Here is a 27,953-nt window from a genome sequence, read left to right as displayed (position 1 = left end):
AGAGTTTATGCCACATCATCAGTTAAACATTCAAATACGATGGCAACCTACTTCATCGAATAATTTTTATGACCCCACGTAATTGAGGCTCTACATTTTCTTTTCTAAGAATGCCTTAATTATATTACTCCGGCTTCAAAATTAATTGAATTTTCCTTAATAGAGCTGGAGCGTTTTTTTTATTGTGGGAGAAGGAATCCTTTACATGGTTTTCGAGCTATCTTGGCTAAGCTTTTTGAAGAAGAATATTTTATGTTTTTTTTTCTGCCGCAGTCATTCATTGAGACGCCTTTTTGGTGCCACAAAAATTTAATGGAGTACAACCTTAATGTCAAAAAAGCACCACGATGTGTACGTCGGGCATGGTAAATGAAATGAAGACGTTTTTTATAAAAACGGTGTAATTGTTTCGGTTTTATTTTTTCTTCGTTGATATCTAATGGTGCGTTTTGATTTTGTGTTGAATATAATTTTGGTGGAGCGTAGGGTGAAAGTTGCAGAACGGAAGTCACAAGATTGTGTTACTGTTTTGAAATCTTACGTTTCTTTTGCATATATGAAACTTCCTGTAGAACATACGATTGAAGATATCGAGTTGGCATGCTTTTTGCTTAGTATGTTGGGTATCAACTATTGTGTTGAAGGGAGTTACAATAGTTTGAGGAAGTTTGTTATTAAAAATTTGTGGCTTCTTTTTAGTTTTACACATGTCGTTAATAATATACATGATGCGGTGTATTGTGTGAACGTCCTTTTTCTGAGGTGGAAGCCATTTTTTAGAGTTCGTGGAAGATGTTTTAAGCCACAATTCATGCTAATTTTTTTTTTTCGCTAATAATCTTGGGTTTACATATTTATGGTGTATGAAAGTGAGTGATCAAAAAAGGGAATATGAAAAAAGGTAGTTCTTGTGCGTAGTTGAGTGATCATAATTTTTTTAAGTGTGTATGCTAAAAGGGAGGAGGTGTTGGCAAGAGACACTGCACAAGTAGTCAAATGTTGTCATTCATGGCAACTAATGCTAATGCGCCCATCTGCAGTTCATAATTTGCTTCTACCGGAAGTCAGATTGAGTCTTGGATAGGTCCGGTTGACTTCCGGTGAGATAAAACAGAGTATCCAACAACATGCAGTATTTTGGTTGGCATTTATTTTATGTTAAATATCTTGTGTTGCAGATCTCAGGGAAGCATTTTGGATATGTTATGTACCTTATTCCAAGTTTGTGGCCTCAAATGTTGATTCTGGAGTGAGTTAGAAGATTCGGTATACAAGTTTTAAGATAGAACAGTGTTCATCAGCAGTCTCGTGTGGATAATCATTGTGCAGATTATGTGGATCGGTTTTGGTGGTTGTTTTTGTATTCGAGGATGGTCAGCCGACATATGGGAAGCATGTGGACAATTCTTTTTGGTCCGCATGATTGTTATGGTTCGGATTCAGTCGACTTGGAAGAACACGTTTCATTTGTGTGTTATGTGTTTTTGCGCCGACATATAGAAGATCTAATTTGATGTTGCGGATATAAAAGATCGATGGATACGATCATTTTATATATGTGATTGTGTGGAAAGCATTTGTGAGCAACTGTACGTAGTTTCACGTGCGCAAGTAAAGGATTTGTGCTCCTAAATATAGCAGAACATTAGAACCGAGCAGTGTAGCATGCTATCATTTTGTCAAATGGCAAAAGGTATTGATATTATAAGTGGTTTCAATTTTGATTATGGATAATTACAACTGTTTTATAAACTGTTATAAACAACTCTTCAGATTGATGACTCATATATTTGTTAAAGAATAGCAAGATATTCGAACTATATGGTGGTTGAAAAATTGGTTGAAAGCAGTTATAACTGTTTCACAACAGTTTCTACCAGATTCGTGGTCTATTGATAAGGGAGTGTATGTGACAAGATTTTTTGATTTTGGTGTGAGGTATTTGCTGGAAATCAAACAGCTGAGATATAAAGTTGAGAAAAAAATGCAAATGTGTTAAAAATAAAAGAAAAGAGACAGATATAGAGATTCGATTCAAGAAGATTTCTCAGATTACTCTAATGGGATTCTGAAAGAAGTTGTTGCATATGGCATACATCTGGAAGACAGAAACAACATTCTACAGAATATTGCAAGCATGCTAAATGTTGTATAAAGAACAATATTGATGGTGGCTTAAATGGTATACGTTTTCATTTCTTAATACCTGATTTTGGTTGGTCTTTTTGACTCATTTGTTATCAGTCAAAGTGGTGGTTATTTGTGGTGGAAAAGAAATTTGTTTGTATGCAGATTCTCATTACATATTTGGACCAGACTTGATACAATCAGAATATCTTCTTGTGCAGATTTGTCTGACAGCAGAGGCATTTTAACTGTGTAAATACATCAGCATATCCTTTATTTAAGTCATATGTTTGCTGTGTGTTCATTGACAGAGATACAAAGTTTTGTTTGTCTCTGAATGTACATTGCAGAGACACAAAAGCATTAATTGTTATTTTCAGAGTATAGAAGGATATCTGATAGATAACACAGTTACTTGAATTTACAGTTTCAGATCATTCATTAATATTTCAGAATTGTTTCAGAATTGATATGAATCTTTACTTATGACAGTAACAGGATTGATAAGTACAGTTTGACATCTTTCTGAAGTGTGTTAAGACAGGAATTACAGAACATTGTGATAAAACAGACATCTGATATTTATTTGGAGACATTATTACTAAAACATGGCTTGCAGAGAAACAAAGACTTGATTATCATTTTCAGAATATAATCTTGCAACTATATAACGTTCTGATTATACAGAGATATTTTGATATGCAGATCAGTTTTTAGATTTCATGTGCTTATAATTGCAGATTGTTCAGTTTGCAAATAAATCAGTTTGATACTTAAGATTTGTAAGAGAATATTTGTGTAATTGATACTGAAAGAAAAAGTTTGTTTTAAGACTTGAGTTGGTGCTCAAAGGTCCTGGAAGTGAAAGTGTTGGTGCACTTATAGACAGGGGTTTGGTGACTCCTTAGGGTTGAGTCCCTTAAAGCATTGTAATTGGAGTAAAGATTCTGAAACTGAAATAGGACAGTAGATCCTAGTGGCATTTCTCACCGTGGTTTTCCCACACTGGGTTTCAATGTAAGATTTTGTGTATTGTGCTCTTGTTGTTGCATCTTTCTCAGTTTCTGCTGTTGCATTTTTCAAATCTTTCATTTTCCAGATTAAAGCTTGGTAGAAACTTTAAGGTGTTAAGTTTTTGTGTACTACTGATTCACCCTACATTTTCCAGACAAATCTAGGAGAGACTGAATAGAACCTACATGAACATCAATGAATCCACATGAACCCACATGATTAAACATCATTTTTTTATTAATTTCAGGCTGAAAGTAATATTTATTCGACCTGTATATTTTATCTATAGGAAGAAAATGTTATTCATCAGATCTGATGCCTCAGTGTTTGGCATAAAAAGAGCGGTGGGCACATCAATAGAGGTGAAGAGAAAAAGCACTTGTTGATGTCTAAATTGTTAATTTTAAGTAATCAGATGTTAATCTTAAATAATCAGGTTATAACAGAACAGTAACAGCAATAAAAACACAAAACAAGACACACCAATACCCTGGGAAAACCTCCCTCTTGGAGGTGAAAAACCCAGCCACAAAGTACAATATGTATTATCTCAAATGTAGGCAATTACAAGGCAAGTGTGCTTATCTCAGATTGTTGTTCAACCAGCAAGATAGCAGATCTGAATTCCTCTGTATATGATAATGGAGATTGCAGCCCTTATCATCAGCATCAAAATCGCTCAAGGCAAGTCTTCATTAGCTTCGCAAAATCTTGATAGCATCACCTAACAGCCAGCCTTCACACAATGGATGACGAGCAAGTTCACACAAGAGAGAGATATCATCAAATGTTGAAGAGCAGATTACATGTGTTGACCGCCATAAGCTAGCAGCGCTACCATATGGTAGCAGTGCTACCACCAAATAAAAAGACACAAAAAAATGCTTTTCCTGCCTTCCGTGGGTGCAGCGCTTGACTGCAGGGTGTTAGGAAAATTTTATAAATTTTATTAAGTTTTTTTTATTATTTATAATATGTAATATATATATATATATAGATTTTTTATGGTAATCTTATAATATTGTTCTGGGATATTTGAGAATAGATTAAAATCGTGAAATTTAGTTTTTACGTTTTAATATATATATATATATATATATATATATATATATATATATATATATATATATATATATATATATATATATATATATATATATATATATATATTAGTATGACATGTTTATATGCTATTATTTGATGAATATATATTCATATAGATATATTATATTATTATATATATATTTAAATTGGAATTAAATTTATTTTAATTGAAAACATATATTTAGATTCTTTTATTAATTAATCATGAATACATGTTAGGGGGTTCATTTAATGTGGTTAAATCTAGCCTTATTGGACAAATGACAACATTGAATTTCTTTTATAAATATAGTTGTATTTTCTATTTCTCTGGAATATCTATATTTGCAAGTATTTAATGCTTTTGACTGTTTTAAAAAGATTGCCTGTATTAGGATCTTTAGTGTAAATGGTAGTTTTTGGTAAAAGCTTATTTACGTTGCAATTTTGGTTTTGAGTTGTCGTCATGCCGTAATGGTTGTTATACCCCCTTGGTTAGGTGTTGTTGTGTAACCCTGTTGATATCAAAGTTTAAAAACTCGGGCTCGCCACGGACTCTGCAAACCAAAAATTTGGACTCGGACTCGGACTCGTGAAAGACTCGGCAAGGACTCGGCCAAAAAAAACCATAGTTTTACAAAAAAACATAAAGAAATTAATGCATTTAGAGAAAATAAGAGCCATAATTGAAACATTACACATGTCATTTGATCTACAAACGCACAATATTTGAAATTTCATCATTCATACTCATAGTTTCAAACTTTCAACTCTAAAATGTATAATACCAAGATTTCTTCAATGCTAATTATGTTGTTATATGGAGCCTAATCAGACTCGGAGGTTAAATTTTCCCTACTTCCATCAGCACAATTTCCCCCTATATTTTTTGATGGGGGTTTGGGGGCAGCACCCCCAAGTTGGGGTCAAGGGGCATCACCCCTTGCGGGGTCAAGGGGCAACGCCAAAAATACTTTTATTATTTTATAAAGGCGTCGAGTGTTATTTTTCTATTGGCCCACGTCCAATTAGGGTTACCCTTAACCCCCAAAAAGTCAAAAAGGGGGGGAGTTACGCCAAATGAAGGCAAAAAAAAAAAACTCATTTTTAAACCTTGCCTACGTTTTTTCTGGGTCACGCAAGTCCATCTGAAAGACTCGTGAGTCCTTGCAAAAGACTCGCGAGTCTTTCAAATAGACTCGCCTCACAAGTCCTCGACGAGTCGACTCATGGCTCCCACAGACTCGCGAGTCCTTGGCAAGTCCACGAGTTTTTAAACTATGGTTGATATGAACCGTTGTGTGTTTTGTTCCAAATGGTCAATCCTGGGTTATTGATTTGTGTATCCTTCACCTGTATTTTGTCAAGATTAGATATGGCTGTCAGTTTCGCTATAGGGTTCTCGTAGAGAGACCGTTCCTGTTAGTGTCCTATGAGAGAGTGGCTTTCGAGCGGAGACCACACCCGAAGAGGATTGTAGGATAACCCCTCAAAAGTCAGTTAATAAGTGATAATCTAATAATTGATTAAGGGGTGGGTAGTTGTAATATTAATTAAGATATTGCACTTCGCACATGGTTGAGTGTTTGTATAGGCTCAAGATGTTGTGGGAAGGCCTGGAATGGCAAACCTACCACCTTGTCTTCACGAAGGGTTGGTAGGGTCCGCATGATACTTGGATGGAGCCGAGGGTTCGGGAAAGGTTACCAAGATAACCTGGGATGGGGGTCGGGATCTATGGAGACGTACCTAGGGTAACCATCTTAAGCCATGCGATGACACTCTCTCTTTAGGGTCACTAGTGTTTTGTGAGTTGAGTCACATGAGTTTTGCGGAGTCATGTTGTACTATTGTACTTGTCTGGTTTTGCTTGCTTGAGGGTCTTCTGCTATCTCCTAGCACGGTGGGGTGGTTCCATTTTGGGATCACATGGTCGGGTGGTAGTGCCACTTCTCATCGGATATTTTGGTTCGTACCTTCATGCGAGGATTGGCTTCGCTGGTGTACCTTTGGTTCGTGATTCGTGTATCAACTCATGTTCGTGATTATTGTACCTTTGAGACCCATGTGGTCATTGTATCAGTAAACTATGTAACCTTGGCATTGTAATTTATGTATTTCATTTGCACTATTGGAAGCCATGTAATTATTGAATATTATACTTAATTCAATTGAATGTATGTGTAAATGCTTCATTTAAAATAAATATATTGTATCACTTTAAATCTTTCAATGTGAAATTCAGTTTATGAATATGATTTAATTAATTGCAATTGAGTTCCCTAATTAGATGGATAATTGGATTAGCCTTATGATGTTGTTTTAGTTACGAAGTAATCTTCGTTGGTAACCCTTTAGGATTTCATTTGTTAGACTTCCGCTTGTGTTATTAAACATGCAATGTGATAATTAATGCACTTAATCTTTTTTTGTTTTAATTATTTCACCCTTTAGTTGCCTTGTAGTGTTGTTTTCCTTTAGGGTTCCTGGCAGGGCATTACACCACAAGTTACATCGCCCAATTAGGGTCAGACCAAATTACAAGTTACATTTATAGGGCGTCCTATCCACAAGTTTCATTTATAGGGCGTCCTATCCACAAGTTACATTATATATAGGTCTTGCCCAAACAAGACATAATTACAAGTTACATGTATTTGGGCCCAGCCCTAAGTTCGATTTACATAATAGATAAAACATGTGTATTTTAATTGTCATTCACAACATTAAAATGCAATAGATAGGTATCTGAGCTAGCAACTATTTCAACATAAATGTTATCCCTTTCCTTCTCCACTTTACAAGACATGTTATTCCTTTTCCCAATAAAAAAGGTGGTCAACATAATTTGTATATGTTATTTATGAAGATTAACTAGATACAAAATCTAACAAAATTTATGTTAATAAATTATGACAGAATATTTAGAAATCAGTAATTTTTATATGTACCTTAATAATATCAGTTTTTTATAAATGTTTAGAAATTTGTATTTATGAATAATTTATTAAAATGCTGCAGAATTAAATTCCATATAACAAACTAAAAAACATTTGGCCCTAGACATGTCAAAGCAAAATCATTGCAAAGGTATTTAATGATGCGATTTTGCATCAACAAATGTGTAGAAATAAGGACTAAAATTATGGCTGATATTTCTAGCAACACTATAAAACATTTTGTCCTTCCATCAACGTAAGGACGATCTTGGCATTTTTGGGTCATAGGGCTCAACTTTTATCACTATTCTTATGCAAATATTACACCTGAGATATCTACCACACAAACAAATCACATATTGCATGGTGCTTACTTATGTTGACAAGAATATCATTTCTATCAATTTCTACATAAAACCATTATTAAGGATGAAGAACGATGAATTAGGACAAGACTAGCAAAGAATGCATCTGCTTATAACATATTTTTCAAAGTATGCAACCATCACATTATACAATTTTGCAATCACATTCAACAATCTCAGTTGTGTAATTCCACATACATCCTCTATCTTAAAAATTTAATTCATTTAGGTTGCTTACATATGAATTAAGCATTAAAGTCAGACACATATCCTGGTGTACAACTCCACACACAGATGTATGCATAAATATCAAGAAAGATGGACACACATAAAATCTTGTAAACCTGAGCAGTTATTATATATAGTCTTTACCTTAATATAACAAAGCATAATAAGATTTTAGACAATCCTCACCTCAGGATTCAGAAATGCAAGTTCCCTCGCACGTCCAGCTATTGTCTTATAGTCAAATTGTTTAGTGGTTGTGAAGACTACATAAGAAAACAAATGGTCATAAACTCTAAAGAAACAAAAACAAAAAAACTATCCATTCACCAAACTTTGCAACAAAATTTTCATCTCCTTAAAAGTCTTCAATAATAACACATGCATGCCATATATTGCCCTTCTCAAAAAAAGAGTAAAATAGAAAGATAACAATTGACATATCTTATAAAAAAACTAAAAAACTAAAAAACAATATCATATACATACTTTCTTTGTCGGGCCAAAACCTTATGTACGTTCCTTGTAAAGATGTGGGTTCATCAGTAATCTTATTGGATTGTAATTCAGTCACAGGCTTTCCACGCATAAAGGTCTGATGATATTCCATTCCATCCCGCCAGACTGTAACTTCCAATTTCTGGTATAAAGAATGGTTTATTATTATCAGAAAAATCCAGTGTACCTAGATGTAAATCTAACTAACTTTGAGTGTCTTAGCTCCTGAATTCCCGGGAGGTTAATTTAGATATTAAATTCCAGCATGGGAAAAAAACTTCATCAACAAGTCTTGCAATAATGCCACTTTCATTCAAAGAAATCTTAGATGTAAGAAAAAATATGCCAAAACAGTGCAAATGAACAGCATAAAAACATCTGAAATCCATATGAATAATAATTTAACGTATGAGAGACTAAAGTTGATAACATAACAGCAACTAGCACGTGTAAGCTATCAACTAGGGTTACAATATGATTATGAACATCAATAAAACATTTCCTCTCTGTAAACAATGCTTAAGATTCAACACTCTTCGTCCAACTATGCTCATAAATTGGTAACACTGCCTCATTTTCCTGCCTCCAGTTCATTTCCTAGCAAAGTTTCAGACAATGCATTAGAGACACAAATTCAAAAACACATACACAATTCATAGCCATGAGTGATTTATTCCTACAATCATCTTCACAATCAATCCAACACAGTTTTTCTGTCACGACCCCCTCCAGTCCAAGTTGGATTCAGGATCTCTTCTTTGGTTAATAACTGGCTAGGACAAGCCAACATTGTTCTGAGAGTCTTACGTGCTACATATTTGAGTTAGCATTTACTGTTCTAGGTGGTTGAATGATAATAATTGTTCTGGGACCAAGCTATATTCTGCTGTAGTGGACCAATGGTACTGCTTCATGATGTTGGTTAAATCAAAGCTTCATTTATAGGAATATATATCTATCAATGTAAAGTATAATTATGATCTAATTATATTCTTAAATTCAATATACATTACAGCTAACATTTTATTCAACTATAAATTAAATGAATGCATATTAAGTTAAAAAGAAGACTAAACATTTAAAACTTATAAATTTAACATACAAGATAACTAAGTTAGCAGGAGTTGGATAGGAAATGACTGCAAGAGTTGAATTGAATTAACCATGCCTGGCAATCCAGATACATTAAAGGGGTCCTGCTTGGATGCCATTTTGGAGTACTATTATTAATGATATTACAGTCTTCATTAAATGTGACTTGTATGGAGGGATGCTCGGCTATTATGATTTGTGAAGAGTTTTCTTCAGTGGGACTCTGAAGATTTCTCATGGTGAAACAATGCTGCTTTAGCTCTTAAAGAGTTCCTCCATGCATTTGAAAGGAAACATCTTGCATGTCAATCACATTAAGATAACTGAACTGGAGATATGTATTTTCCTATCTGGAGAATTTCTCATTAGAAAGGGATTATTATTGCTATTCATTCATGTGGGGAAAATATATACACTCGGGTGCCAGATTTTTAAAAAAAGAAACACGGTCTCACTCAGAAAGAAAAATGGGAGGATTATATTAATATACATATTATATTCTTATGTATTTGCCTTTTTTGGTGAGAACTCCTTGGGAGTTGGCGTGAATTGAGGGATTATTCTTTGTGGGGTGTGTAATTCCTAGCCTAAGGCTAGAAGAGGTTGTGTTTCCGTAATCAGATTCGACCATCGTGAGCTTGTTTGGAGTCGTGAATGCGAGATGTTGACCCTAGTGAGAGGCTTAATGTTACCTCTTGGATGGTGAAATCATGATGGAGATGGGTCTTGTAACCCTTGTTTCAGCTACAATGGAGGGAATGGTAGCAGAGAAATCGTGTTTGCTCATTTACCTTGTGGTTAGTGACAGCCGTGTGGCCCATCTTGTCGGGTTTTGGAGATTGTTGAGCCCCTATGGTGTGGGTGCTCCAGGTTGTGAGAGATAGTTCGCTAGTGTGCATGCCTCAGAGTACCATTGTGTCTGTGCTTTTCAGCTTTGTGGTACAATCTTTTCCCCTTATTCTTGGGAGGTAACCCCAAAGGTCTTATGCCTTGGTCAAAGGAGAGACCATGGAAGGCTCTATTTTGTGCTTGATTACCTTGTGATGGGGTAAATGTTGCTTTGGGAGGGGTTGTTTCTGTTAGAGTTGGTGCCTACATGGGGTTCTTAGCACCATGTTTTGGCTTGTTGTGGGTTTTCATGACTCATGAGACATTGATGCTCTTTGGACCGTGCGGTAGATCCAATTCTCTGTGGCAGTATGATTTGTAAGAGAGTTTTGTGTTGTGGCCTAGACTCATGGGTGAGTCAAATGGTTGTTTTTGTATGCTTCATGTGTTTAGTGGAATCAATACTAATGGTGCCTTGTTATTGATTGTATTCCAGGAGTAAGCCTAGCCCTAGGGGGGGAGGATGTAATGCCCCTCCCGTTTGCTTTTTGCATTTCATACTTTCTTTTGTGGACTTAGCATTGTGTTGGTGGATTGAGCCATTTGGAACTGGATGCGAATCATTTTGCAGTGCTTGATCTTGCTTTGGACTTTTCATTGTGACAATGTATGTGATTTTGAGTCTTTATCTTATGCTCAATTTTGATATATGATTCGTGATCGTTCTAAGACCAATGAAGTGTCGTATTGCTTCATGAAGATTGGATGATGTGCATTGGGATGTGTGTTTTGTTCTTAGGCTTGGTTGTGAGGACCACTACTTGAGTGATTCGATAATTGTCCCATTGGGTGGTGTTGATGTGTTTTTTATGCACATGCAAACACAGAATAAAATACCAAGGTATTTTATCCTCTCTTGAACAAAATCTCTCATATGCTATGCTTCGCGATCAAATGAGACAACTCCAAGGTTACGAAATGTCGGGTCTTGACATGTGGATAAGTTCAGTGGTTTGATGTGATAGTGCTGGAATCACAAGGGGGACTTACGCAAATGTTTGGATTATCATGAATGATATGGAATAGGTGTGTTGACAACTTAAGATTTATCAATATGGCTCTGGATTTTACTTCTTACTAAAAAAAGGGGGAAAAGGAATAGGGTTCAAGAAATCTATTCTAAGCCTAGGAATATAGGAAATGATGAACGGATCTAGTGGAATCGAACCAAGCAAGGTCTCACAATCAGGTATTGACACAAGCTTAGTGCAATCGTCTATGGTATACTTAAAGATTTTCAGGCTATCACCATCAAACGTTGACACCATCCAAGTTGATGCTTGTCAAGGGACGCGTAATAGTTGAAGTTAAGCTTACTTAAATTTCCAGTTGACCACACAAGACGCACTTACCAGCGGCAAGAGGCTAGTGGTATGGATTAAGGATTCCACACAAATGAATTCAACAAATCTTTCACTCAATCTAACATACATGAAAATAAATTCTAATCTAACTTGGAGGAATTGAGAACCATGAATGCAAATACAACACTTGAAGAGCAAAATCACCAACAATCGAACAATGATTATGATTCAAATAGCTACAGCATAAACCAACAATTCTACAAAAACTCTCCCTCACAAATGAGAGACAATGAGGTTTGTATAGAGCCTCAAAAGAAATGAATGGCCAAGATTGATCCAGGATCAACGGCCGAGATTACAAGATAAAAACCTAATTAGGGTTTGCACAACCACCATTACATTGGCCAATAAGAAACGAGGGTAGGTAAGATAAATAATATTTGATGTAGCACCATGTGTCACCTATTCCCTCCTTGAATGAATGTTGACTTGGTACCCTTTGATTGAACGAGTGGTGACTAGGATGCCTCCTCAGCGTGCCTTATACACTTAACCAATTTGCCTTGTACATTCTTCATCTTCACAATGTTTGGAATCCCTTATGATACTTTACATTCCATCCTTATGTTAAGGAATTCCATGAATTGTTCCCTCCTTATGTCTAGAAAATTTCGCAATCTTGGAATCCTGAAATATTTCCTTCCTTGACGCACTTTGATATTGAAATTCCTTGATGTAGTTCTGGATTTCTTGATGTAAAATCCTTTGTGTTCATTTCTTGAACTTGCTTTCCTTCATTTGTTCACCATCAAAGTGAAGTCTTTTTCATGATTGATCTAGTCCTCACCTTCGCCTTCTGGAATCTCTATCCAGAAATCCCCATCCAATCTTTGATGTATTGATCTTCCTTATCCTCATTGTGTGCATCCTCCTTCACCTCAAGCCCTGATCATCATACTTCCTTTCCTCGTAATAGTCCTACAAAACAAATAAGCATTGAATCAAACACCAATATGATAAACTTAACTTCAACCTTGGTGGGAAATTCATCCGCATATGGACTAATCATTCCTCAAAACCATCCTCATTATCCTTGTCCATGCTTCACTTGGTGGAAATTTGATGCCTATCTAGACAACTTCCTTCCTTTGTAATTCCGCCCTGCAATGGAAATCCGACCCTCCTTCGGACTCGTTGTCCTTGAAAATCTTGTGTTGACTGGATCACTATTCTATGGAGTGGAAATCCGAACACCATCAGGACTTTGTTCCTGACATGTGTCCCAACATGTGGTAGGTAATCTTAGAAAATTGTAACATCAATTATGGAAAATATGAAGGTCCAAATTAAAGTCTGGAAGATTTTCCTTAAGAAAAACCGATTTTTAGACTTAGGATAAGTCTGATTATAATTGCTAAGTCTGAAGACACCCATGTAAACTCAGAAAATCATGTATTTGGAGCCCTAAAATTAATGTCCAGGTCTGGAAATATCACTTGGAGGTCTGAAAACACTCAGAAAGTGACTATTTTTTTATATCAAAGTTGTAATAAAAGTCTGATTTTCTGAGGACAGAGTCTCAATACGCCCTCCAATGCCTGAAAATACTCAAAAAATGGTGTATTGTAGTCTGATTTTCTGATTCTGAAGTCTGAATACACCCTCTGAAAGTTTGAAAATGGCTCCAAAAAGTCTGAAGACACACTGAAAATGATGAATATCAATGGCTGGAAGTGGTCATAGCCATGTCGCATGCTTGCATTTGAATTATTTTGACCTTCAAAACTCAAAAATGGTCACATCTGGGCACAACTATGTGGCTGGAAATGAAGTTTCAGTCTGAAGACAACCTAGTATACTCAAAAAAATGTCAAAAATGGTGCCCAAAACTATACCACAATTCTGAAAATGCTTGGAAAAGGGTGTGGAAAAATCTGATTTTTAGTTCTTAAAGTCTGAAGACACCCTTCCAAGGTCCAACAATGGCTGCCCAATGTCTGAAGACAACCTGCAACTTCAATAAATCAGTCATTTAAACTTGTCGCAATCATAGGAAACACTTGTATTTGATGGATTTCACATTCCGAAAGTGAAGTTTGTCAAATCTTGGCACAAACAAAAGGCTGGTAAAAAATATCTAAGTCTGAAAACAAATCTGAAAATGGAGTTTCAGACTTAGATCAGCACTGGAAGCTCCACCAAATGCCCAAAAAACTCATAAGAAATGACACCCAAGTAAAATTTTCCAAGTTGGCAAGTGGCTGGAAATGAAAATCAGTCTGAAAACAACCTGCAACTATGAAGTTTCACGCTGTAACAACAATGGCAGCCCCTAAAAATGCACTGAAAAATCCTCCAAACAGCCCTTAACCAAAATCGCCTTAGTGTGGATGAGCTGGGCAATGAAGAATAATTCTGAAAATGTGTTCACAACCAACAATGGAAGTCAAATCACTCCTAGCAATGGCGCCCAGCAACGTCTGAAAATAATGGCAGCCAGCAAGCATGAAGAAAATCACCCCAAACAACAGCACAAAGCACTCCCAAAAAAAAATCGAAATTTTCCCAGCTATGGCGCCATTCCAAAATTCTAGAAATGTCTTCAATGGCAGCTTGGATCTGCAACAAAGGAGGTTGGAACAGCCAAGCTAGAAAAAATGGAAAGAATCCTCAACCCAACACTTCACTTCAGCACTTTGCCAACATTTGCCAATATGGGCGAAAAATCACCTTTCATGGAGACACCTGGCAGATTTAATAATAAAATAATGTTGGAGACTCCTCTCATATACTTGCTTTTACCTTTCACTTTCACCACACAAACAATGTGGGATAAAACACTTGCATATATACTTGCTTGGTAAAAACTATCTTGCTTCTAGTGTTGTTTATAACTAAGGAAAATGGGTTCAGATTGCCTTAAGGCAACATCCGAACCCATTTAGGACTGGGTCCTATCTTAAAGGGGTAGCATGCCCCCAAGACAAGTCCGGCCCCATCCTCCACGCCTCACTAAAAGCAACACGCCACAAATTGGTGCCAAAAGGGACTAAAGCCGACCTAGGATATATGGGTTAAAGAATCATATAGATAAAGGTTAAATTGCAAATACAAATACAATTCAGTTATCCATGAAATCAACGAATTAGCTCTGCAAACAAGAGGTGCAAAATCACTAAAGAAGGTTGTGCAAATTTATCCAACGATTGTGCGAACTTGTCCAAGGATTGGGCGAACTTATTCAAGAGGATATAGGGCATTTTGGTGCAGTCTTGAAGCATGCAAAAAGGGCAAATCTGATATATAAAGATCAGATTCAGAAAAGCAAGCTAAGTATTGTATTTGTACAATAAGAGTGAATACATAATCTGACCTGTGGGTCTTTAAAGCTGGGTTTTTCCTCCTTGGAGGTTTTCCCAGGGTATTTGTGTTTGTCTCTTGGTTCCTTGTTTCATTCTTGAATTTACTTGATTATAGTTTACTAAATTACAAATCTGATTAATAAACTAGGGCATAATCAAACGTTACAAATCTGATTAATAAACTAGGGCATAATCAAAAGTTACAAATCTGATTAATAAACTAGGGCATGATTAAATGTTAGAAATCTGATTGCTGATCTAGGGCACGAATTTAATATCTAGAAGGTTAAAATATTAAATGTTTATTGCAAGTTATTCAATTTTGCTTTTAAAATTTTAAATAATCATTAATCGTCATTTAAAAACAATTAAAAATGGGGCTCACTTATTATATATTTCGATTTAAGTGTCCAAATTGAGCCTCCTAGGGAAAATCGACTTAAGTTGGGATTAAAAAATCCCTTTAAAAATCATTAAAATGTCAAAAATTTCCCCACAAGGGAAAATCAATCCTAGCTTGGATAAAAATCCATATAAAACTTCATCAAAATGCACACAAAACACTCCAGGGGAAAATCGATGGGGGTATGGACAAGGAATCCACACTCCAAATTCACTTCATTTGCAAAAAATACTCCCTGGTGGAAATTTGACCTCAGTTTGGATGAAAATCCAGACTCAAAACTCATCAAAACGCTCTCAGTGGAAAATCAACTTGGGCATGGACTGAGAGTCTACACAAAAAACCGCATTAACTTGTCACAAAACATCTTAGTGGAAAATCGACCCAAGCATGGAATCATCCTTAACGTTGTCCACACTATAGTCTGCACTCCAATCCGTACTGCTGGTGGAATATCGATGGCAGTCTGGAAAAATCCTGACAATTAGCCAAATTTTAGCACTTCCAGGGGAAAATCGATCCAGGTATGGATGAACAATGGTGGAAAATAATAGCCAGTATGAATTTCAGGGGAAACCCATGTGTAGTGTGGATTTTCAGTGGAGGAAAAGGGTGGGTAGTCTAGAATATGAGGGGAAAAGCACCTCTAGCATGGAATTTGACATTCTAACCCTTGGAATATGGATTTCCCTTAGGAATTTGACAATTTAACCACTCAAAATCACTTAGAAACTTCAAAATTAGACTGGACTTAGGCAAATTTTCCAAAAAGATGAGCGAAACGCTAGGAAATATTGGGATAAAGTGTGAAATCAACTTAAATAATACCTAGGAGCAAGAAAACAACTCTAAAAGGTCTGGGAATAACTTGGCACTTTAAAATCACCGATGCGCATGTTTAAAAACACGTTAACACTCAAAAGGTCAACACTTAGACAAAATTTAGGATCATTAAAATATCAACGTTTGCAACTTGATCCTATTCAAAATTCAAAAAACCCTCTCATCGACAAAGGCAAACACTAGGAAACTAGGCAAAACGTCTACTCTAAAAAGCGAAAAGTGGGGGGTCCCCATTTGCAATGGGGCGATGTCTGAAGACGTCACAATAGGTGGTAGCTATGGCATGAGCTAGACCTATGTGTTTGGATGATCGAGATAGGCCTATTTCATGACTCGGTATTATTGCATGTGAAATGCTGATTTGGTTAATGATTAGAATGAGATTAGTGATGAGTAGTTGGATCAGTTGATTATAGTAATGAATCATATTTATGTTATTTTGATTTGATGAGATATCATGTTACTAGCAATGCCATGATGTTGTCCTTGTTCGGGGAATATAGTTATACACTCAATGTTGCAAAGCTACAATATTGATAATGTTATTTAATGCAATTAATTTGGTTAAATTATTAATATTATGGTGTTAATTGATAATTAGAAGTGAAAGGGATGATATCGTATCACTTGTTTACAAGAGGCATACGATGTTAAGATTCCCCTTTAATGATTTGAGTTAATTTGAGTATATATAAATGTGTGTGTGTGTGAGTGTGTGGGTGGGTGTGTGTGGGTGTTTGCGCACACATGCATGTGTGTCTAATTCCATCGATTTGGCTACTTTGATTATTTTAATTATTCTATGGTTTTGAGCTTCATCTGCCCCAATGGGTAGCTTTCGAACACCCATTTGTCATGTTGAGTCAGCCCGTAACGACTGTCTGTGCATAATCAATCATATGTGTTTTGTCGCTATTGGTATCCATATAAAATGATATTTAATTGCTAAAGTGGTAATTAAATATTTAAATGTGTATTATGTATTAAATGTATGGGACCTTATGAGATTTGAATAATTCATCTTTGCAGGGGGGTCTTTTGGGGAGTTATTTGATAATTTGATTTTATTATTATTATAATCCCACTTCTGAAGTGAGTTTATATTTTATCTTTTGAGCCCATTTTTGACACTTAGTTCATTTTGCTATGCTGGCTCTCATCAAACCCTGCATGAGGAATGGGAGAATGATGGATTGGAGAGATTTCTTGGAGGCAATTTTGTCGGGATTGGCTTGATAGTTTAGTAATGGTCAATGCTTGTGGCTGCTTGAAGGATTTGCGTTCTCCCAGTGAATGTGGTGTGCATTTCAAGTTTGAAGTTTCATCAAGGTTGAGGTAGGATCTTTACATTTCTTCTTTTGCTCCTCAATTCGATCCTCTTGGATGTTAATGATGCATTAGGAAATGAGTTTAAATCTTATTGTGATTCTGAATCGGTCCTCTATGTGTTAGATGATTGTATTTGCATGAGTGTTGGGGTTTTGATGTTGAAATGGAGTGTCAATGGGAAATGTTGCCCAATTTTCTTTGGGATTCTGTATGGGTGATCTTATTTTGTTTTAAGGTCATCCTAGGGTAGTTCTCAAATAAGTTGGTCCGCAATCTGGTCTCCCATGTTTCATTTTGGTCCAATTTGATGCCCTAGCAAGTTTCTCGTAGGTTGTATCTGCACCTGAAGCAGTTTGTCACACCTCCCAAGCTGTGGCACCATTGATGTGCAGAATGGCGCATCTAATGCCCAAAATGGCGCATCTAATGCCCAAAATGGCGCAATTGATGCCCACAATGGCACATTTGATCACCGGTATGGTGCTTTTGATCAAGGTTGATTCGTAGTCTCTATTTGGACCTGTTTGGATTGTAGGTTGATTCTCGAAGCCTATTTGGACCTCATGAGAGTGACTTGTGATGGATTATGTGTGATTTTATGTTGTGCAACGAAGAATTGTATCACTATGCTTGATTTGGAATCAATCTATGATGGGATACTAGACTCAGAGACCTAGAGGTTGCTCCTTAAGTTTTGCCTTGTTAGGCTTGAGTATGTAACCTTCTTTCTTGTGATGTTATCATGATGGTTAGCATGTGTATCTATGCCTTGTTGCATTCATGTATGAGCAATTGAGTAAGCTTTATTGATACTAGAGATGATGCATTGATGGTTGTATATTGACTTGCAATGAGCTTACTATTGTTGTTTGACCCGTGCCTTTCTGGGTGTAATAAATTGATGTCTATTGTTATGAGTACTTGAATGAATGCTTGAGTACTTATGGAAATCTTGAATAGATGCTTTGTACCTTCTATGTGATTGAGTTTCATTTTGGGATCAAGTGGGTCCGAGTCTCTTGGTAGCTTGACCAATCGAGCATGTTTTGTCCATGGCTGAGATGGCATTGTGTTAAAGAGATATATGTTGATATTGAGAATATGACAAGTGAATTATTGAATTATGTTTTATTTTTGATAGCTCATTCACTTGAATGGGATGAGCCTAGGACTAGGTACTAAAGTGGATTTAGAAAGTGGCTCCCAACGTGCACCCGACCCAAAGTGGTACGCAGACAATCACGTTGGGGAGTTTCTTAATCAAGTGATAACTTAATAATAAACTTGGTATGGGATAAACATTAATAAGAGATAAGAGGTTCCCCAAGCATGCCTTGAGCGCTAGTATGAGGCTAAGGATGACTTCGGAAGGCATGCACACACATGTAGCGCTAGTTCTTACCCGACCACATGTGGCACCAGTTCTTGGATGATCATCATTCTCGTTTGTATGAGAGAATGCTTCAATTCCGTGTGGTGCATCCTCATGACCACACATGATGACACTCCCTACTTGAAATATGCCAACTAGGAATTCGGCCCAATCTGATGGTTTTGGTTTGCTCTAAAATCTTTGACCAGCGAATTCGCTTTTTGGTTTTTAGGTGAATTTTTTATGTTTTTCAGATTTTTGGGGGTTTTTGCTTGATTTTGCTAATGAGGAATTACAAATTGAATGCAATACATAAAAGAACAATAGACTGATTTGAAAACTCAAAACTCCGATTTTGTTACCAGCAAATTACAAATTCAAATAAATAACCTTTTAAAACAACCAAAGACAAAATTGGCCTACCAAGTATCTCACGCTAGCATGGATAAGCTAATTTTAACGCTAGGAGTGATGCACTGGACCATGCAAGAGCCTCCAAGTGCTATAAATTGCTCCAAAGTGTTTTGTTCTCCTAGAATATAATTACCAAAAACAATTGAATGAAGAAATAGTAGATCAGGTGCTATATTTTGATTCTTGCCAGGAGAAGTCTCTAGAATTGACCACATTTCCCCACTGAAATGTTGATGTAGTCCAAGTATGCTATGAATTCTCTTAGTGAACCCCTGATTTGTCTTTATTATCTCCCAACAATGAATTCTCAAACAAATTCTGATCCTTAAACCCTCTAATTTATTTATTTGGCTTCACAGGCCAAGTATGGATGGTATGACCCTCCTGGGAATGGTACGGCCAGCATTATTGACATCTAACTTCCTAGAAATGTCCTTCAATTTGCTCAAATCTGCTGTTGTTGTCACAAACCAGCTGTAATTGTAAAATCTCCTCCAATTCTTGACCCCAAATGACCTGTAAGAGGATCCTTGAATGTTGCAAGTGAGTGGGGTTTCGTCCAAACCTTGAAGAAGATTGAGAGATTTTGTTCCCAGCCTGAAATCCAAACAAGCTTGCTGTTGCAGAGCTCTCCAAGGAAGAAAATATCAATATCAAATGAGTAATGAATGCCAATTCTTTCAGGTACACATCTTTTTGTCTTCTCAAACCCCATGCCCAATTTAGGGCTTCAAAAAACCAAGATTCCAAATAACATTCCCTCCCAACTAAGATGTCCAATATGGGTCATATTTCATTAATAAATGGGCCCACTTAATTAAAAGACAACTTGCCTAGGTAGGCGTGCAAAAGGGAAAAATACTTTATGTTTTAGATTTGCACTTTATAACTTACTTTTATAAAGTCACTTTTAATGAAATATTTTCATTATAATCATAAAGTAACTTTATAATGAAATAACAGAAAGTATTAATATTTTACTCCTCCCAAGGCCAAAAATGGCTAAAGTATAAAACATCTCTACAACCCCAATCATCTCCTATCCACCGAATTCTCCTGGGTAGATGGCTAACAGGCGAATCTCTGGCTCTGAACGTTTGACTAGAGAAGAGGGGACATTACACTACTCTAGTATCCAAGTCATGATAGCTGAGTAGCACCCTATGGATTTACGATTGCTAGATCTTTTGGTTATCTCATTGTGACATATGTCGCACAGCAGATTTGGTGTTGCTCTTGTGGGTGCCTACTTGTTCTTATTGTTGTTGGCTGAGGATGCTTCCACGCTCTTTTGGTATTTCACTTGTTGATTGCCCTGGCACCTTTTCTTACTTGATCGTTGCTCCTTGATGATATTGAAGCATTGTTGGCATTATTATCTTGATCAGACTTTATGACTCTTATTGGATGTTATGTCTATGTTCAGCAATTGCTCCATGTAAGGCTCTTGTGTAAACCCAATGCTATCCTCGTATTCTTGAATGACTGTCTGGGTCGTGTGACTATCTCCACAAGCATGGGGGGGTCGACCCGAGAGTACCACATGATTGGGTGGCATGGCCAGCCACCGTTGGGGATCGAAGGACTTGGTTCACGACTAGCTCGATGGATGCTACCTCCTTCCTCGTTGGGTTCTTCTCTTTATTATATGATGTAATGATTTATATATTGTATCATGTGATGTATCAATGATCATTATGTAATGGACACTCTGATGGGAGATTGATGTAATATTTGTTAATGGTTATGTATTGATATTGCCTTACATGCACCGGTGTTGGAATCAAGCACAATGTATGGTATCTTATGCTCCTTTACCCTTGATGTGTCATGATGTTATCATAGGAACATTTATATTGGTGTTTAAAAATGAAAATAGATTTGGTGGTTTTGTGTTGGAGTTTGATTTAGTCATCTCCTAGTACGTCATCGATGATTGACCTTGTCATGGATGTGTTACTAATGTAGAGACATCAAGGAACCTGTTGTCATTTTATGACACCCTTGGTCCATCAATGACAACGGATCGAAGATACATTCCATGGATCAATACTGTTGTTGTGCTTTGCCCACATCCCTGTCTTTGACAAGGACCCCCGCTGCCTCCAGCTTGTTGTCCATGTGAGAGAATGAAAGTGAGGGAGCTCTGAGTATGCAAAATTAAGCTTTCTTTTGCCTTCCAATTACCTAGGAAATGTTGAAGAAACACCAACGTCTCACTTTGAACAAATGATGGACCGAATTGCTTAATGAAGCAAAGTTCGGGCATTCTTAGGTCTAACACCCTTGTCATGCTCGAGAAAAAACTCGAGGTTCTCTCTACAACAACAAAGCACTTAAAAAATAAAAGCATTAAACAAAGTTTGACATTCCTTTTAACAAAAACATATGACATTTTTGTTATCGCCTTCATACATGCTGATGAAAATCCCGAATTAAGTGTTAGGTTGCATCTCTCTTTCAAAGACATGACAAATGGCATCTAATTTTCGTCTTTGTCCAACCTGAAGTAAATACCGAAAGGGGGGGAGGCACCTAAATCGAATTTTTTTAAATATCCAGGAGCTAGAGGAAAATATCAAAGACATTCCGACATTTAACACTATGGCCAGGTTAAGTGTTTTGTTTCCAACTTTGCAAAAGCCAGCAAAAATACCAAAAAGAGAATAGGCCAAAAGCTGAAAAATATTAACTCCTGCAAACAAATTGAAATTCGGTGAAATCGTTTTGAGTTGCCATCACTCTTGTTAACCCCGCCAAAAACACTAAAATGTGAAAAAAGCTAGTTTTTTTTTAAGTAAAAAAAAAATGAAGTTCAGTCTCTTTCTTAAAGGATGAAATTGCAAGTCTCTTTTTCACCTTGCTAGTCCCGATGAAAGTACTGAAAATAATACTGAAAGTGCTAAGTGTTTTTAAAAATCAAAACAAAGAAAAATAAAGCTCGGACATTTTATTCAAAGCGAGAGGCAAAATTGTGATTTGAATTCCCCTTGTGATTTTCCTTAAAAACACCGAAAAAGCAAAAAACTTTTAAAAAAACAAAGTTTGAAATAAAGGGTCGGTCTTTTTAAACGAAAATAAGCAAAAAGAAACAAACCAAAATTGTTTCCTTCTAAGCCCCTATTATCACCGATAAAAATCCCGAAAGACGACACTTAGGGCATTTTAGATAGAAGTTAAGTCCTTTTTCTTTTGCCAAGTGCTATTCTAAATGGTGATATCATGGCAAATCACATTTTCAAACGCAGAAGGTGAAACGTAGAGGAAAAATGTAGTGTCCTACCCTATTTGTCACTATTTTTTTTTAAATTTCTTTCTCCCAATCAGCTTCACAAGTATTCTGTCAAACAGTTTTCTTGCAGTTGTGATGAATTGTTTTCAATTTGCATTATGAGCCTTAACGTGCAATGAAAATCATATAGCTTGCTTAATGAATATAATTCCGATTTCATGACCTTTTTGCAAGTAACATCCATATAAATGGGATAAACTATACAGCAGACATAAACATGATTTGCATTGAATTTTCAGTCATTCACACTACAGTAAGTCTGAACATAAAGAATCTGAAAATAAGACCAACCTTAATTGCAACAATACTCAATCTGGAACGAACAGCAGTCTGAAATATACTTAGCAGCCCACAATAATCTTTATTGCAACAAGTTCAGACTGGAATGACCAGTAATCTGGAATGTATAGCAGTCTACCATGTTTTGTTTTGTTTTGTTTTTAACTGCAGAGAGGGTGATATGGCACTGGAGAGAGATAGTGGTAGAGTGCAAAAAACACAATTAAAATCCCTGCTGATCCTTCATAGCTGGCTGTAGACAGACCTTTATTTAACCTTTCTTTTCTCTGAAAAGTCCAAGACAACTGGAAGATGAAGAGACGGTGGAAAAAGCTAAAAAAACACAAATAAGGAAATCTTTCAATGCACCGATTCCTTTGGACTGCTGCAGCTATTGATTAAATCTGGAAATTAAACCAAGAAGTCCACATCAGCTGAAGATAGTGGGCTTACCCAAGAACCAAACAAAAATTATGACTTTTCAACTTGTTGTTTTATAAGTGCCCAGCACATCATTTATTGCATTTCCTTTGCTTTTAACTACCACATCATCCAAATATGGCCCACAATCTCTCCTTTACTAAGTTAGTGGAGGATTCCCAAAAACACAAAATAAAAATCTTTGCTATCGTCCTTTTCTGGAGTTTGTTTGTTCCCGATTTTGTCTCTCTCCCCTTATAGTCATCGATGCCTTCAAGATTATCTCGTCTTTTTTGAACTTTTCTTTAGCACCAAATCTGACTCACCAACATTTTTGCCACTCCTGGTTTAGCTTGGCATGCTCAGCACCCAATAGAAATACTTCAGATTTTTCCACAATTTATTCTTTGAGCAGCGATTCTTTTAAAAGCCTTTGACTTCAAGCGCTAAAACTAAGGCTGGTGATTCATCACTCTGTCTTATTGCATACGATATCCCTTAGTTTTGGTTCTTTTTCATAAAACAGCACTTCCAACCTTTGCCACAAATTCTTACAGAAATAAATTTGTTCAAACTTTGGCTTTTTTTGAAATTCACCCTTTTCCTGAAATTTGTCTGAAGCGTCCCAAAAAATTCAAATCATAGAACCATACTCTTGAAGAACGATTCAGTTTTTTTTTTTTCACCATAGATACGATTTCCTCTAACTTGAAAATTCATATTTTATGCCCATCTTATTAACTTGCCAAGAATTAGGAGAGAATGTATTGCCCAGCAATTTGCAATGGAAATGATAAATATTATTCACCATTCAGCCGATAAGCACACAAATTAAGAAGGGTTCACATAATCAGAACTGCAAACCTGACAAATTCCCATGAACGAGGATTTTCGTCCCTACTTCGACTTTAAATGCTCTGTCGATCCATGAGTGAAATCACTCCAAGAAACATGAGGGTTCCCGTCATCAGCTCCAAAACTTTGGGGTTTTCTTCCCACCGGCTAAGTAACAAAAATCTCCCTAGAGAGAGCAAGCCTCTTCTGAAATCTTCTTCTCTATTCATCTCCAAATGAGACCCCAACTCCCTTTTATAACTTGCCTCAAAAACTTCTAGAAGGGAAGAATTAAAAATTACTTTTTAATTTAATATATCCTTATAACTCCCAAAAGTGACTTTATTTTAAAATATTAAATATATTATCACTTAAGTCACTTAATAAATAAATAATTTATAGTTGTCTTTCTTAATAACTCAACAAAACAACTTAAAATTAATTATTTTTTCACCCAAAAATTGGGGACATTGCAAAAACCACATTTGAGGGGCAAATGGCAATTTTAAATGCGGAGAGAAGAAAAACATGTTGAAAGGAGCATTTCAAAACAAGGACGTGAGGTTCACGTTTTTCGTTTTTACCCTTGTCTTTGCCGATAAGAATCCTGAAAAGGCATTTGAGACATCTTCAAGGAGGCGAGGTAGTTTGCAAAACACCTCTGCATATCACCATCGAAGCTTCCAAGAGATAGAACCCTTCCATTTTTCAAAACACATTACATTTAAGGAAGAAACATAGTACACAAAAAGTTTTCAAATCATAGAGCCAAAATCCGTGAAGCAAGATCACCAAAGTAGTGATTAGAGGGGAGAAATTAGGACAAGAAGAAAGGGCAATGCAATGCTTAATAAAGAAATAGGAGTGAAACTGGAAATATGGAAGTTCGCAAAGAACGAAGAAGCTTGATATACAAGAGAGTCATCTTAGTGACTAAGAGCTTGGGGGAATACAACCTCTTTAATGAGAAAAAGCCTAAGTTATCGCGAAGACAATCACAATGACTCCAATTCCCCAACACATGTATACAAACGAAATCTTGTGATCTGTGTTAAGTAAAAATTCTGCTCAATTTTACACCTGGGAAGTTTCATTTATGATTTTAATAACTTGGTTTATGTTGACCCACATGGTTAATAGTACTAGCTCTAATTATTGAATCCATGAGATTAATACCACTGGAAGGAGTCGGATAAGATCAACCTAGAGGACTCCCAGGATAGAGTTGCGAGATGAATCCAAGGTCAACACCCCGAGGGTGTTAATGAACAATGCCAACGAAGAACATGCCCCAAAGATCGGGAAGGCAAAACCACCACCACTAGCAACAAGTTGAAACCCAAGGCCAAGGATTGAAGGAAAGAGTCACAAAGCAAGGTGTTGATTGGTGTTATTTCCAGAATTCTGGAAGGCATTAGTAGAGAACATAAAATGCTACAGGAGTATGCAGAATCAGAGAATGAACAGCTAGAAATAATAGAAAGAGAATTTGTTTGTAAAAGAAATTGCTTTATTGTAAGATGACTACTTGTGGACCCCATTTAATGTAATTCAAAAGGGCGCACAAGTCAATTATTTCCCAGCTACCAAGATTACTTTTTCTATGCCTCGAGCCCAATGAAACTTTGTCTTCTAGTGAGATTGATTAAAAACAGTAGCAAGTAGCTCAAAAGGTAGTTGGAGGTGGTTGAAATCATTGACCAGAGCTTCTAGAAGGCTGATCAAAGCCATTGGATGGATTGAATCCTGGCCATTGATTCAAAATGTAAAATCTATAAAAGGTCAATGCCTCTCTCATTGTAAAGGATTAGATTTTTTAGAGGTTAGAAGTAGCAATAGTTAGAATTAGAAGTAGAACAGAATAGGACTGATGGGCAGAAATCTTTGTAATAGCAGTTAGAACAAATGAATGGAGCATTGAAGCATGGTGTTTTGTCATTTGCACTAATTTGTTTGTATGGTTTCTCTCCATCTGGTTAGTTAATGTTCGGTTATCATAATGGCGAAGTGTGAGGGTATTTGATTTGATTCAGGTTCATACCATTGGAGGCTTGTTGACTGTAGGTCTTCGACCATGGTTCATCTGAACCCACTATTGTTCTCAGTTCAACTATGGGTGTTTGTCTCAGACTACACCAGAACTAGGCGTCTGGATGAATGTTCATAGTCTGAAAATCCTTTTATCCCCTTGGAGCTTTCCCTATTCCTATGGAGTTGTGAATATATCCTTGGCTAAGCAGGAACTGGTTTATTTGAAATCTTTCTACCCACAACACCAACCATTACTATCATTGTCCTTAAGATCCCTAAAGCCTAATCCTTTTTCTTTTATTTCCACCAGTTTGAGAATCAAGGCATCGTCAGATGCAGGCCAGCTTGTAAAATGCATAAGTCTCGTCGTGTTTACCAACAAAACACATCAACCATTGAGTATCCTGAGTAGTCAAGACCTAATAGTTGGAACCTTGAGGTTATACCCATTGATTTGTTCGAATAGCATTAGGGATTTCCTTATTCAAGAGAGAATAGGATACACTTAGCATTCTAATCTGTGTTCACCGAAAGTAGCAGTTTTTACTCGTCAACAACTACCTCGGTTGATCAAGCGCTAGGACAAGGAATCAATGAAACTAAGGAGATGCTCTACATGATCCCACCATGAGTCATCTAATATCCTTTGCTTAATTTTTGTTGCCCTCTAAGTGTTGCTTTGCTTCCATATAGGCCAATTTTGGCTGGTCATTACAAAGTGCCACTTTAACTTCCACAAGTCATCTCAAGACGATTGTGTTAGATACAAAATAGGTCTCTAAAACCTATAATAGAAATTAAAGCCAAAATTATTAAAAATTATAGACAAACTATAAAAGAGAAATACAATTTACACAATCAAATTATGAAAATCAAAAAATCAAAAAATGTAAAATTAAATTACTATTTCACTTATCTTTGATAGCACCAAACTTGAAAATTATCTAAAAATTCCTTGAGATATGTCGTGGTTGGTGATGAACATTTGGATGTCCTCGGCCTTTGCATACACCTCTTTGATCCACTCAATTTTATTCCCAATCTTTTATAGCATAAGATTGAGTAAGTGGACCGCACAAGGTGTCCAAAACATATGGTGATATTATTCAACCAACAAACCAAGAGCTCTACAATTCTTTGTGTTGTCCATTACGACTTGAACAACATTACAGGGTCCCACTGTCCCAATGGCAGAGACGAGAATATCAACAATAAATTGCCCATCTTTTACTTGCCCCTCACAATCCACGCCTTTCAAAAGCATTGCCCCTTTATGGGGCACCGCTATGACATTGATCAACGGACGACTTTTGAATCTTTCCAACCATCTGAAACAATGGATACACCTTTCTCAATCCATGAACCCCTTATGGGCTTCAATGCATCTTCAACCCCCTTGATCTCTCTTTCCAAAAAGGTGCCACATACCTTCTCAAAACCTGGGCCCTTATACCTTCTTGGAGCTTCATTGACACTTCTCAAAATCTTTTTCCAATATGGAGAGAGAACAGCATTGAAAGCCAACCCATATGCATATATACATCTTGATACATCTTGGTCGCCAATGTCTCAACTCTCATTTTGAAATGTACCATCCAAAGATCCCTTTGAACTTTTCCGTACAATAGGTGCTTCACTTTCAAACTCAGTTGTGGTAAAAAATGGGTGGTCTTCTACCACAAGATTGGGATTAGATGAGGGTTGCATTCCCTTTGATTTTTTTTAAATGGGTTGATTTAACCTACGTGCTTTTTTCTCATCTACTTCATCTTGCTCCCTAATATATTTAAACGCTATCTCTTGTGGTATAGGCACACCATTTCTTCTAGGGCATTTTTT

At 36.4% G+C, this 27,953-nt stretch overlaps 1 protein-coding gene across 3 annotated transcripts in view; it reads right to left on the bottom strand.

Annotated features, from left to right (window-relative positions):
- The window catches only part of LOC131078969 (DNA gyrase subunit B, chloroplastic/mitochondrial), a 208,969-nt gene that overhangs the window by 126,357 nt on the left and 54,659 nt on the right, over positions 1–27,953 (bottom strand). For all 3 annotated transcript variants that reach the window (XM_058016827.1, XM_058016828.1, XM_058016829.1), the window contains 2 exons: positions 8,243–8,393; positions 7,943–8,019 (listed from right to left, as the gene is read on the bottom strand). In XM_058016827.1, the coding sequence (XP_057872810.1) occupies positions 7,943–8,019; positions 8,243–8,393 (228 nt within the window). The remainder of the gene's footprint in view (positions 1–7,942; positions 8,020–8,242; positions 8,394–27,953) is intronic.

The sequence above is a fragment of the Cryptomeria japonica genome, chromosome 8 (assembly GCF_030272615.1).
Source record: "Cryptomeria japonica chromosome 8, Sugi_1.0, whole genome shotgun sequence".
Lineage (NCBI taxonomy): Eukaryota > Viridiplantae > Streptophyta > Pinopsida > Cupressales > Cupressaceae > Cryptomeria > Cryptomeria japonica.
This window is presented reverse-complemented; position numbering and strand designations above follow the sequence as displayed.